This window comes from Ammospiza nelsoni, chromosome 10 (genome assembly GCF_027579445.1).
Source record: "Ammospiza nelsoni isolate bAmmNel1 chromosome 10, bAmmNel1.pri, whole genome shotgun sequence".
Taxonomy (NCBI): domain Eukaryota; kingdom Metazoa; phylum Chordata; class Aves; order Passeriformes; family Passerellidae; genus Ammospiza; species Ammospiza nelsoni.
In genome coordinates, this window is record NC_080642.1 from 24,756,348 (window position 1) to 24,769,403 (window position 13,056).

Below are 13,056 nucleotides of genomic sequence, written 5' to 3' on the forward strand. Positions count from 1 at the left end.
CCTGTTGTGTTCAGGGCTGTCCAGACATAAAGTAAACAGCATTTGCAGAGATGTTCATCTGCAAAACCAGAGCAAACAGTCACTGGATGAGTAATCAGACCTGAGCAAACAAACAACAAATACATGGAGGAGGAGGACGTGCCTGCTTTTTTCCAAGTCAGTAGCTGTGATGGGAACAAGGCCAGTGAATTAATAGTTTGTGTGCTGTACAACAGAGGCACTTTTCAACAAAGGATCAGGCTTTGGATGAAGAAAGTACATTTATGTGATTTCCTACCTGTTTTCCCCACTGTGTCCACTCCTCCTCAAAGCTGGTTAAATCTCTGCCCCTCTCCCAGCTGTGCCATCACCCAGGAGGGGCTGGGGGCAGCTCTGTGCCCTGTGTGTGCCCTGTGTGTGCCAGGGCAGAGTGGGCCAAGCTGCACGTGCTGATGTGGGAGTCAGAGCTGCAGAGCCATTCATAATCCACCTCTCTCTTGCCCATAATTATCTCTGCTACCCGAGAGAGCTGAGAACTCCCTTAAGCCTCCCTGCAAGTCATTTAGATTCTAATTGGGATTTAAAAACTCCTGAAACCTGAGTGGGTGGCTCAGTGCATTATTGCTGATGAATGGTACCCTGGGTGATGTGCCCAGCAGACCCACACAGGATCTGTGCTTGGTTTCCCACTGAAGAGCTGTCCTTTTTTCTTTTTCAAGCACAGATTTTGCTCTTTACCTCAGCTAATTAGGAACTGGCTTCATTCACAAAAGAAATTATGTTTGTGGCACTATACCAAAATGTTAATTCAATTTTGTTATGTTGAATCCTTTATCTTCTTAATGTTTCTTTAAAATGGAGGAGATGAAGCTTGCTTACTTAAATATTTTCTGTCTTTCCTTCCCAGTCTGTGATTTCTCCTTCAAAGACTGGTTTAGCATGGTTTTGTAACCTACTCAGAAATGTCATCCTAATGACCTCAGCCCTCTAGGCTTGGTTTTGAAGGACCAGAAATCCTGGTGATTTTCTGGTTTGTTTTGGTGTTTTGTTTTATTTAGTTTTTTTCTCCTCATGAAGCTCATCCTAACTGGTCATTGTTCCCTTGGTGCTAATTCCCTGCCTGACCTCCCTCTCCCTGTTAAACTGGCCCACAAGCCTGAGCAGAATGCTGAGGGAGGGTCCCTGAGCACAGTGAGAGCTGCAGAATTGCAGAATTGCACTGCTGGGGCAGGGCTGGGGTGACATCACTGATGGATTTCACTGTGGCAGCTGCAGAGGGACCTCTGGAGCAGCATCTGATAAATGAAGCACATAATTGAGAGCGGGACTGGTGGGGGCTGCAGCTCTGTTTCCAAGGAGAAAAGGCTTCAGCAACCCCAAATGATGAAGAGGAGGGAGAGGGGCTCCTCTCACCTGGGCCATGGAGTCTGGGTGTGGTTCCCAGCCCCATGCTTCACTTGTTTATCATCTTCAATCTCTTGAAGTGCTTCCTGCACAGCTGCACTGAGCTTTCCTGTGGGCTGCACGCAACCACAGCAATCTCTGCTCACTGAGGCAGAGGGGATGATGTTGTTAGCTCTGAATTAATTTGCTCTGTGAGTGTAAATCAGCCTCCTACTGTTGTTTTGGTGGATTATTTTAAATGTAAATGCTGCAGAGACAAATGAAATGGGTGGATGTGGAAAAAGCACACTTGAAAGAGACAATTCAAATACAGGAAAAATTGTTCTCTTTGTCAATATAATGTGCTTTAATAAACTATGGATGCTCTTGGCTTTCCAAGCTGTCTGTAATCATCATGGATTCCTGTCCCAGCCTTGCCCCTAAAAGCTGCAGACTGTAAGTCAAGTGAAAACAGATAACCAACATTTTGGGAAAGTGCCTGCAGCCCATTTTCCTTCAGTCCTGGGTCATTGTTCAGGCTTGTGACCCAGACACACGTCTGGAGCTCCTTGCCACTGGGGAGCTGCTGGGGTTTGTTCCAGCTGAGACATGAACCCCTGTGAGCTTGAGAGAGCTCTGGTAAGAGGCTGTGCTAGATTTGGGGCTGTAGTGTCCAACTCCTCCAAGGAAACCATTCTATAAATTTATTCTGTGAGAACAATTTTCCACTGAGAAGGTGGGACTATATTCCTTCAGTTTTATTTTTTTATGGGGGTAGGTGTGTGTAGTCTTTCAGGTGTTACTTTGATTTGGGGTTTTGCTTGAGGTTATTATTCTTTTGATTGTTTGACAGCAGCTTGTGTTCACTAACTGCTGGCACATGGAATGTGTGAGGCAGGTCCATCCTTTGAGAGAGGAGCAGGGCACAGATGTGTGAACTGGTGACATTGGTCTCAGCTGATCTCTGCACTGCAGCTAACATTTGTTTTCTGAGACCTCCAGTAGATCATCTAATTCCAACTTCATCTTCCCACCAGTCTGATGAACAACACAAAACCTTTTCCTTGTTTTCCCCTCCCTGCCATCGCTGTTGGTGGTGAAGGTCAAGGCTGTCCCAGTGCAGCCCCACTGGTTTGTTCTGCAGTGTCACCTGGGGATTGTGCAAACCCCCCATGCAGGCAGCTGCCCTCCAATGACCCAATTTACCTCTGAGCAGGATGGAGGGTGGCAGTGAATTGTTCAGCTGTGGCTTGTCCCTCCCTCTGGGCTCTGAGTGCTCTTCCCTGTGAAGCACAGGGCTGGAAACAGCTCCAGAGGCTTCCTGGTGCCGTGGGGAGCTCTGGAACTGTGTGCCAGTACCTCTGGAGCTGCTTGGCATCACCTTTCAGCAAGGCAGGGGCACAAGCAGGGCCCAGGCAGGACCTTCCCACTGCTGCCTGCTTCCAGCTGCATTCCAAACCCTGTGGGGAGGTGTGAGCAGGGTGAGCCTGCCCCTGCACCATCTGCCCAAGCTTCACTTGGCTTGAACAGAGCCCTTCCCTTTTGTCATCCCTGAGAGCAGCCCAAGGCAGCACCTGTGCCACTCCCTGCTTCCAGTGACATCCTTTGAATGAGTTTTAAAGCTTCACATCCTCAAGATAATTCTTCATGGAGTAAGGTTTTTGACACTTTATCTGTGTGGATGCATGTAAGGTTTTCTGTGAGCTGTCTAGGTGGCCTGGAAAGGCCCAGGGATGGCCTTGAAGAGCCGACGCTTCAAAGGACGAGGAGAGACTTCTGATCTTGTCTCGGTCTCGGTGTTTATTAATTGTTTATCTAAAAGATTTTCTTTCAGCCCAACAGAGGTCTGCACAGCAAGCCAGCCATGGGCACACTGCGAGCCCCCGGGGCGGTCACTTATCTTTATACCCGAAGTTACGTGTACAATATTTATCATTTTTCCCCAATACCTTCTACCCTTATTAACGGGTGCACTTTTAGTAATAACCAATCCCAAAGTGCCACCATCACCACAGAAGATGGAGGCCAAGAAGAAGAAGAAGAAGGACAGGACACGCCCCAATTCCTCCATCTTACTTCTTTAGACCCCCCTGTACCAAAATCCTAAACCCTGTGTTTTACACTTTAACTAACTTATCCCTTCACCATTCACCCAGTGAATTCCTCCCAGTCCTCATACAGGTCTCACCTCCTGTGTAGGATCAAAATCCTGCCACCAGACACTTCTGGCAACATTCCAGGATTCCCGAGCCCCCCAAGGGTGTTCTCGGCCTCTCTGCACCTCCATCCTGAGGTGCTGAGATCCCACAGGTGCATTAAAAAGAGTTTGTGTGGCATTCTTTTGTGAGCTGCTCTTGCTAGCATTATCCATCTGCTTTTGTACTGGAATGACAGAAATCCAAGCTTGGGCTAGGACTAACAGCAGCAGGAAACAGTTTTAGTTCTTGCACATATTGGCTGTAGTACTAAATGTTGGTTACTCCCCCTCCCTCTAATCCTGTGTGTGGGATTTGTTGCCATATTTAGTGACATTTATCAGGACAGAGGTATAAATATGAAGAAATCTGCTTGAGTTAATTGAAGCTTGGCTTTACTTTCTGACAGAACATTGTTCCTTGCTGTGGCCTGACTGGCAGGCAGGGCCAGGGCAGGTCAGTGCTCCAGAGGCCAGGCATGGCTGTGCCACTGAACTTCAGTGTCAGACATGAGCACCTGGGGGTGGCAGGAATGCAGCACCTGAGTTATCCCTGTGCAGGTTCACAGTGCCAGGATAGGCTGCTCCAGCAATCTCTGCTAACTTGTCTGCTAAGATTTTTGTATAGTGCTTGCCTCTTTTCTACTTGACCTAGTTTGTGCTTTGCACATTAAGTCAGTTCCTACACTAAAAGCCTTCACTCTCCTACTTCCTTGATGGCTTTCTAGTGCATTGGGTCACCATTCCAGACTACTATTTTATTTATTTGTGGTCATGTCTTTCATCTAACCTGCTTCAGAGCAAACCCTTATTTTTAATGAATTTAATTCTTCCCTGCAGCATTAGTTTGGGAAGATGTGCAATGGCTATCCTGGGCCATTCTTCCTCAAGGATTGAGAACTTTCTCATGCCTGTGAAGTATAATTTTGGTGCAATATGTCTTTATTTTTTGCCAGCAAAACTAATCCCAAATGCAGTAGCAGGTCTTGAGACAGCAGAGAATTGATGAGCTTGGTAAGATCAGAGAGGAAAACCAGATCTCTGGTAAAAGCAAGCACAGCTTTCAAGGCATTTAGCAGAGGTATAGAGCATTTTAAGTAACACAGATAAATACCTCCCTGGAGCTTTTGCTTTTTCATCTAAGCACAGATCAGAGAACAAATAGGAAAATGTGGGGGCAAAAAACAAAAGCCTTAAAGATGCCAATAAACATTTTTCAAGCTGAAGGTTACTTTCAGCAGTGAAAATAGCAGAAGATGTGTAAGGGCAAAGCAATGAAGCCGTGTGTAAAATAAGGGAAAAGAATGAAATCAGAGGGCTGCAGAAGAGTTTTGAATTAAGTGACTGCTAACTTGCTTCTTATAAATGATTTATTTTTATTTGTTCTTGAAAAACATTTTTAATTTGTTTCTGTGCTACACTAACACACTGGAAATTGTTCATTACTATCAAAGGTTTTTCAGTGTGTGAGCAAAAAGTGATACCTTTAATGCCCTTGAATTTAGTTTTAAAAGTTCCAGTAACTCTGCATGAAATTATAATATCAGTGGTATTCCAGCTGGTTTTGAGTTTTATATTAATGGACTAGGTCTTAACCCCAGAATTGCTTTATATGCAATCTATACTAGTGGCACACATTCAGTGCAGAATTTCTGGATAATGTACATGTGAGGTGTCAGAGCAAAGCTAGGGGAATGCTTGATTTTTGTGTGAAATGTCACTTAAAGTTGAATGCTTGGGTAGTTCCATACTTGCTCAGGAAATTCTGCTTTAATCATAAGCTCATCTGCACCTCTGTGTCCTGAATTGCCATCAATACCAAGTGCAGTCCCAGCTTCAGACAACCTTTGCTGTGTTGTGCCAATTTATTGAATTCAAAGCATAAACAAGCAAGTATTTAGTTTAAAAATAGCTCATCCTCATCATTTTGATGTCAGGTCACTGCATTGAACTGATAGGTGCTACACTGAATTCCCACCTCCCTGTAAATAGCAGAGATCAGGTGGTGCAGCCTTAACAAACCATCCCAGGTACTGAGAGTGTGGATGGGGACAAACTCTGCAGGCCTGGCTGGAGCTTTGTCAGCATTTTATTCAGTGCTAATGTGGTGCAGCTTTGATTTCAGGTAATTAATAAGCTAATAAATCATGGGGTGCTTTTTTTGACCCAATGGCACAATTATGTGCATAAGATGCACTTGCATTATGAAGGGAAAGGAGGGCTCAAGACCAGCTTTGTGAGTCTCTCCCTATTAAATCTCTACAAGGTCAAGCTCAAAAGATTTTTTCACCTGTTCTGCAAAAATTTGGAGGCTCACATGATGTAACTGGCACAGCCAAGACTGTTGCCAGGTGTGCTGATAGCAATGTCCATGTTTTCATTCATTTACTCCTGTAGCCATGTCAAGTCCATTTACTGAAATCACAGTTTCTAGAATATTCTGTTGTTCTCTGCACCATGCCTGTGTAGGTGCTCCATGCACAGGAATCTTTGTCAAGCCCACTGCTTTGTCATGGAAACTGTTGCCCTGGCTGTTGCTAATCCAGAGGAATATGTCAGCAAGTGGTTTCTGTAATCACTGTCATTTTCCACAGGTTTCAGAACAGAAGGTTCATGTTCAGCAACCAGTGCAGGAATGGGATGAATGTCACACATGGCACTGCAGGGTGTTTGCTAATACCTTAAGGAGACTTTAGGACAAAGATCCTGCCCATGAAACAGATGCAGTGACACTTTCTTCTGTGCTAGGAGTATAAATATCACATTTTTATTTCTCTCAGGCTTGAGAGTTCAGTGTTTGCTGTAGCTGCAGACTGTGAGCCCTCCATTTTGGGGGGCTGTGCTGAGCAGAATGGCCTTCCTGTGGTAATAATGGATCATTCTGGAGCAAACACCCTTTTAGGCATCAAAAATGATTCTCAAATAAGCGTGTGGGCAGAGATGAAGGTGAAGGTTTTTCCCAAAGGTTGAGGGTTCCTTTGGCCAGATAGGATTTGGTAAATCATAACCCTCAAGGCATGAAGTGGCAGGCATGAGCTCTTGTTACCTGGTCCAGTTTCCAGCAAGTCCTAATAAAATCACACTTGTGCCGTCATTGCCTGCGCCTTTTTTCAGACCTTGTTTTGCTATTCTTGCTTGGTCTTTGCTTTGCAACATACAGCAGTTGTTGAATTTTTTTTAAATCATATTTTCCAGTCTAGAAAAAGACACAATCATTTATGGGGGTTAAACATGGGTGGAGAAAAATTCTCTGAAGAACAGGCACGCATGAGGGTGGAATTCTGACCCAAATTTCCTCTAGTTTCCTTGTCTTTTTCACCTTTATGCTGCATTATGGTGCCCCTTGCCCCAGTGAGCTGCCATCCTGTTTCAGTGCTACTGAGGCAGCACTGAATTTTTTTTTTTTAAGTTTTAAGGTTTAAAGTTATTTTTATATTTTGATTTATATTGATGGATAAATGATTTTTGCGTGTTTTACATGGGTAATTATTTTAATATTATGAGTTAATAATGTAAGTTTTTAAATTATATTGGTTATTGTGACAGTGTTCACAGGGCTCTTAGGATGAGGGAAGAGACAAGGATCTGACTCCATCTTTCAAAAGGCTTGATTTATTATTTTATTATATATATTATATTAAAACTATACTAAAAGAATAGAAGAAAGGATTTCCTCAGAAGGCTGGCTAAGAATAGAATAGGAAAGAATGAATAACAAAGGTTTGTGGCTCGGCTCTCTGTCTGAGCCAGCTGACTGTGATTGGCCATTAATTACAAACATCCAACATGAGACCAATCCCAGATGCACCTGTTGCATTCCACAGCAGCAGATAATCATTGTTTACATTTTGTTCCTGAGGCCTCCCAGCTTCTCAGGAGGAAAAATCCTAAGGAAAGGATTTTTCATAAAAGATATCTGTAACAGGTTATTTTTAATGTTTGATGGAATAATAGCTTACATTTTGTTTTTGTAAATGAAAAATATTTCTTGTGGTAATTGAAGACAAATAGAATTAAATGTAGATGAAATTTTAGAAGTGTTATATTAAAAAAAAAAAGGTTTTATATATAGAGTGACATGGAGAAATATATTTTATTATTGATTTTTTTTTTTTAATGCTGTGCTGTATGCCAACATGCGCATTTTGCTGTTGCAGTGATCACTGACGGAGGCCTGGACAAGACAGCCCTGACTGACGATGTGGGCAGCGAGGAGGATCTGTACGAGGATTTCCGCAGCTCCACCCACCGCTACGGCCACCCCGGGGGCGGCGGCGAGCAGCTGGCCATCAACGAGGTGGGTGGCTGTGCTCCTGGCCTGGAGCAGGGGCTGCTGGCCTGGGAACATGGCCAGGGTGATGGAGCTGGCCTGGGAACATGGCCAGGGTGATGGAGCTGGGTCTGGGAACATGGCCAGGGTGATGGAGCTGGGACTGGGAACATGGCCAGGGTGATGGAGCTGGCCTGGGAACATGGCCAGGGTGATGGAGCTGGGACTGGGAACATGGCCAGGATGATGGAGCTGGGATTGGGACCATGGGCAGGCTGATGGGTCTGGAACCATGGCCAGGATGATGGGTCTGACCCTGGGACCGTGGCCAGGATGATGGTGCTGGAACCATAGCCAGGCTGATGGATCTGACACTGGAACCATGGGCAGGCTGATGGGTCTGGAACCATGGCTAAGCTGCTGAGTCTGCTTCTAGAACCACTGCCAGGCTGATGGGTCTGGTTCTGGGACCATGGCCAGGCTGATGGGTCTGGGTCTGGAACCACAGCCAGGCTCCTGGTTCTGGTTCTGGAACCACAGCCAATCTGCTGGGTCTGCTTCTGCTTCTGGGACCACAGCCAGGCTGCTGGGTCTAGTTCTGGTAATCACAGCCAGGCTGCTGGTTATGGTTCTGGTAATCACAGCCAGGCTGCTGGGTCTCATTCTGGTAACCACAGCCAAGCTGCTGGTTATGGTTCTGTTAATAACAGCCAGGCTGCTGGGTCTGGTTCTGGTACCACAGCCAGGCTGCTGGTTCTGATTCTAGAACCACAGCCAAGTTGCTGGTTCTGGTTCTGGAACCACAGCCAGGCTGCTGGGTCTGGTTCTGGTTGTGTAATCACAGCCAAGCTGCTGGGTCTGGTTCTGGTAGCCACAGCCAAGCTTGTGGCCCTGGGACCATGGCCAGGCTGCTGGTTCTGGTTGTGTAACCACAGCCAGGCTGCTGGGTCTGGTTCTGGTAACCACAGCCAGGATGCTGGTTCTGGAACCACAGCCAAGCTGGTCATGGCACAGCAGATGGGACTTTAAATGTCATTTACTGTGGGCACTGTTTACAGCCTGGTGACAAAGGGGCTGCTGCCTTGTCCCCAAGGCAATGCAGAGCCACAGGGCCTCTCCTCTTGGGTGTTGTTGATTGAGAAGTTTAAAAACACTAATGAACTTGTTAAAAACATTAATGAACAAGTTCACATTTGGAGTGTGTTGTGCTGATGGCATAATGGAAATGTTGAAAAAAATCCCTGGTCTACCTGTTTCTTTTTAATAGATAAGGAGGGTGCAAAGTTTGCTACAGGTTTGGTCTTTGCTGTTTCTTCCTGCTCCCCCAGATATTCACTCTGGGGATGTGAAAGACCTGTCTATTGAAATAAATCACACAGGACTCCATTTTCTTCATGGTGGAGAAAGCCCATTCTTTATTCACATATTCACTCCTTTTTATACAGTGTTACAGACCTTGTGTGTGACTCCAATTGGTCAGTAGCTTTCCTGTTTATTACTTTATTGGTTAGTAAAAGGTATTTTACTTGTCCATCAAATCTCTCTACTCTTAAATACTTTACATGTTTTCTTCACTTGTTCTCATGGAATAGATTTAATGTTTCTGTAGGTGCTGTTGTTTTTCACCTAGGAATAGATTATGTTAAGGAACTGCTCACACCAGGATTGCTCTCACATGGGAATTTGTAAAGTGCTAGCTTTGCTTAGAAGAAATGACAGGCTAGCTATCCATTTAACAGAGCAGGCCTGATTTTGTGAGGCCCTTCTTTTATAATTTTTCTACCTTACTGCAACACCTTTCTTTTAGCTATTTTCTTTTATAGTGCTGATCCTGATTAAGTTGACATCAGCAGTTTAAAAACATGCTACTTGGTCTAAGCAATGCCATGAGCTAACACTAACAGATCTAAGATGTTTTTCCTGTAAAAGTACTATTTTTTATCTTGTGCATTATAGCTGGCATCCTGCTACATACAGAATGCTTTTGCTGTGAGGTGAACATGAGAGTGGAGCATGTTCACCACATGAGTGATCTCTTGAACTCCTACACCTTTTTCTCTCTTTCCTCTCCTTGTGTGTATTCCTACATGTGACCTTCCCAAGATGAGAAGGCAGGGATGAAAGAAGTGTTATATTTTCTTGTGCAATACCTTCTCTAACTGAAACTGTGTGGCTCCCAGTGTGTGTGTTTGATACACCCACTGATGGTGTTCCTGGGGTCTGACAAAGCTCCAGAAAGCTGCACAGTGAGGGTAACAGCTTTTCTTCAAAAACAACAGCAGCAAATGCTCTTCCAGCAGTTCTCCTGCTCCCCTCTGCTCAGAATCCCCACCTACAGCCCTGGATGCCTGGGCTGAGGAAGGGAGTTGCTTTATTTTCTTTCCCTATTGCTTACATCCAGGGGTTATCAAACCATGGCCAGAGCTTTTTAATTTAAACTCAGCGGTCTTGGGCTGTTGTCACTGGCAAGAAAACATGAGCAGAACACCAGAAAATCTTGAGTTGTGTTCTTCCATGTTTACCTGGTGTGTTTATGAGAGTCCCAGGCACCACAGGGGTCAGACCCAAAGCATGCACTGACTCTGTGGGAGGAGGATTCTGCTTCTCTCCCACTCAGGTGCTTGCATCAAATAGGATATGCTCTGTCCCTTCCCTTCCCTTCCCTTCCCTTCCCTTCCCTTCCCTTCCCTTCCCTTCCCTTCCCTTCCCTTCCCTTCCCTTCCCTTCCCTTCCCTTCCCTTCCCTTCCCTTCCCTTCCCTTCCCTTCCCTTCCCTTCCCTTCCCTTCCCTTCCCTTCCCTTCCCTTCCCTTCCCTTCCCTTCCCTTCCCTTCCCTTCCCTTCCCTTCCCTTCCCTTCCCTTCCCTTCCCTTTAGAAGTTTTTTAAATCAGGAAAAAACCAAATTTGCCAGCAGGTCACACCATTGTGCATGTGGTGGGTGTTTCTTTATTCATTACTATTGAGACCAATTGCTTTTCTTTCATTTCTTAAAAGTTCCTTTTATTAGAGTAAAATCCCCTCACTTGTAATGAGGAAAGCAAATGGTTGTGTCCAAAGCAGGTGTAATTTGTATAATCTCTGAAGTGTATGTGGGGTTTTGTTGGCCAGTTGACTTGAAAGAGGAAAGATTATTTTTGGCTTGTTCCCTAGAATCTTGCCTGTTCGGGAGCCAACAAAACTGTAAGAACAAGCAGTTCATTATTTACTTTGTCAACCGGTTCCTAGCAGTAATTAATCCATCACTTGGTTCCAGTGAGCCTCAGCAAAGCTTCCCAGAACAAGACATTACAGCAAAGCACAAAATCTCTGCAGTGAAACACTCAATCTGTGAGGTGGGAATTCCAAAGCAGCAGACATCCAAAGTGTTGGAATTGAAATATCTCAAATAGCTGGTAGTTGGACAGTTTATCCTCATCTTCCCTGCTGCACCAAAGGGTGGCTATTGATTAGCCCTGAGTGTTTTCCATAGTGCTAGGAGTGATGAGTGATGTAGGGTGAAGATTTCAGTGTTCACTCATTCAGTCACATTTTGTGAGTAGTCTCAGCTTTGTTTTATTGTATTCCAAGCTGCATTTTATTGGTTGTGGATAAGGAAACTATGGTAACCACATTATTCTTAGCCTTCTTGGAAGAAACAGCTTTCAAATAAACAGAGAAGGCTGAAATACATTTTCAAGGCTGTTGGCAGACCAAGTGTTGCATTAAAGAACAAAACACCCAACCACTGAGTTTTAGTTCATTTTGGATCAAGAGAAAATGATTATGAAATAAAAAAGAAACCTTTCATAAAACTAGAATAATTTCTTGGCAAGAACACTAGAGGGATGAAAGAAAGCTGGGAAGGTTGTATAGAGCCCACCTAAGAAGATCAGCATGAGAGTGTGTAAGAGCCAAAAAAAATCAATCAAAAAGTAATAATAAGGGTTTGGGATGAGAAAAGAGGCAGGGGAAGTAATTTTCTTGGGGCATCTGTTTGACATTCTTTCAAATGCTTTTGTGATGCTCAGGAAAAGAGATTTTTGTGTTTAGATTATACTTGGTAGAGTTTACTTTGTGTTTGCTCCAGCTAAAGACCCTGTCCTTGTATATTTTATTGCATCCAGAATATCACTGGCTGAAAATGCAGCAAGAGAAAAATCTGTACTGCAAATGCATTGTGATTCTATCCTTCCAGTTCTCCAGAAATGTTATGTACAGCACAGACCCAGCTCCAAGCTTCATTCAGTGTGTTAGATGCAGTGTGAAGTGGAGAGCAGGAGGGATTGGGCACATACAAACCTGGCTCTGGAGTGACCATGGATGATCAGCTGTCTCGTTTTCCCCACTAAGTAATTGGCCTGGGTGAGGAAGCTTGGACCTCTTTGCTTGGTAACATCAGAGGGGTCCTGAGGGTTTGCTGTGTCCTGCTGTGGGAAGGGCCTGTCACCATCATATTTTCTGAAAAATCCTCTTTGCTCTGGACTCTTCTCCTGGGAAGCTGAGAGACCTCAGAGAAAAAGGAAAGCAATATTATCTCATTTGCCTCTCCTGTGTTTTGCTGCTTTGGAATGTGGTTTGGAGACTGTTTATCCAACATGTGAATTATTTTGACTTAATGACCAATCAGGGTCAGGCTGTGACAGAATCTGAAGAGAGAGGCATGAGTCTTTCATTATTATCCTTTAGCCTTCTGTAAGTAACCTTTCTCTATTCTTTAGTATAGTTTTAGTATAGCATTCTTTAATATAATATAATAAAATAATAAATTAGCCTTCTAAGAACATGGAGTCAGATTCTCGTTTTCCTCCTCCATCTGGGGACCCTGAAAACACCACAGGGCCCATGCAGCTCCTGCTCTGCAAGAAATGCAGCTGCAGTTCAGCATGGCCCTTGCAGCCCTCCATGAACAGCACCGTGCCCATCTTGTGAAAGCAAAGCTCTGAGTGTTCAGAAAATAACAGCAAACTCCCAATTTTTTCCTTATCTCTTATGGCTCTGTGCCTGATAAGTTTGGAATTTGGTATGTGGAAAGGCACAATTCATTGCTTCAGCAGGCCAGGATTTTATCTAAGACACGTAGCCACTGCTGCCCTGTGCTTTAAAGTGGCAATATCACAGTGTCCTACAGATGTTTGAGCTAACCCGTGGTTGTTGACAAGATGCCATTAAGCTAATTGGTTCCATCATATATGTCTCTGATTTAACAAAGTAATTAGTCCAGAAATGTGTTCAAAGTGGCACAAACAAAGCAG

The 13,056-nt window shown here is 44.4% G+C and overlaps 1 protein-coding gene across 6 annotated transcripts in view; it reads left to right on the forward strand.

Annotated features, from left to right (window-relative positions):
• The window catches only part of ARHGEF4 (Rho guanine nucleotide exchange factor 4), a 231,277-nt gene that overhangs the window by 171,640 nt on the left and 46,581 nt on the right, over positions 1-13,056 (forward strand). For all 6 annotated transcript variants that reach the window (XM_059479348.1, XM_059479347.1, XM_059479345.1 and 3 more), the window contains one exon: positions 7,714-7,853. In XM_059479348.1, the coding sequence (XP_059335331.1) occupies positions 7,714-7,853 (140 nt within the window). The remainder of the gene's footprint in view (positions 1-7,713; positions 7,854-13,056) is intronic.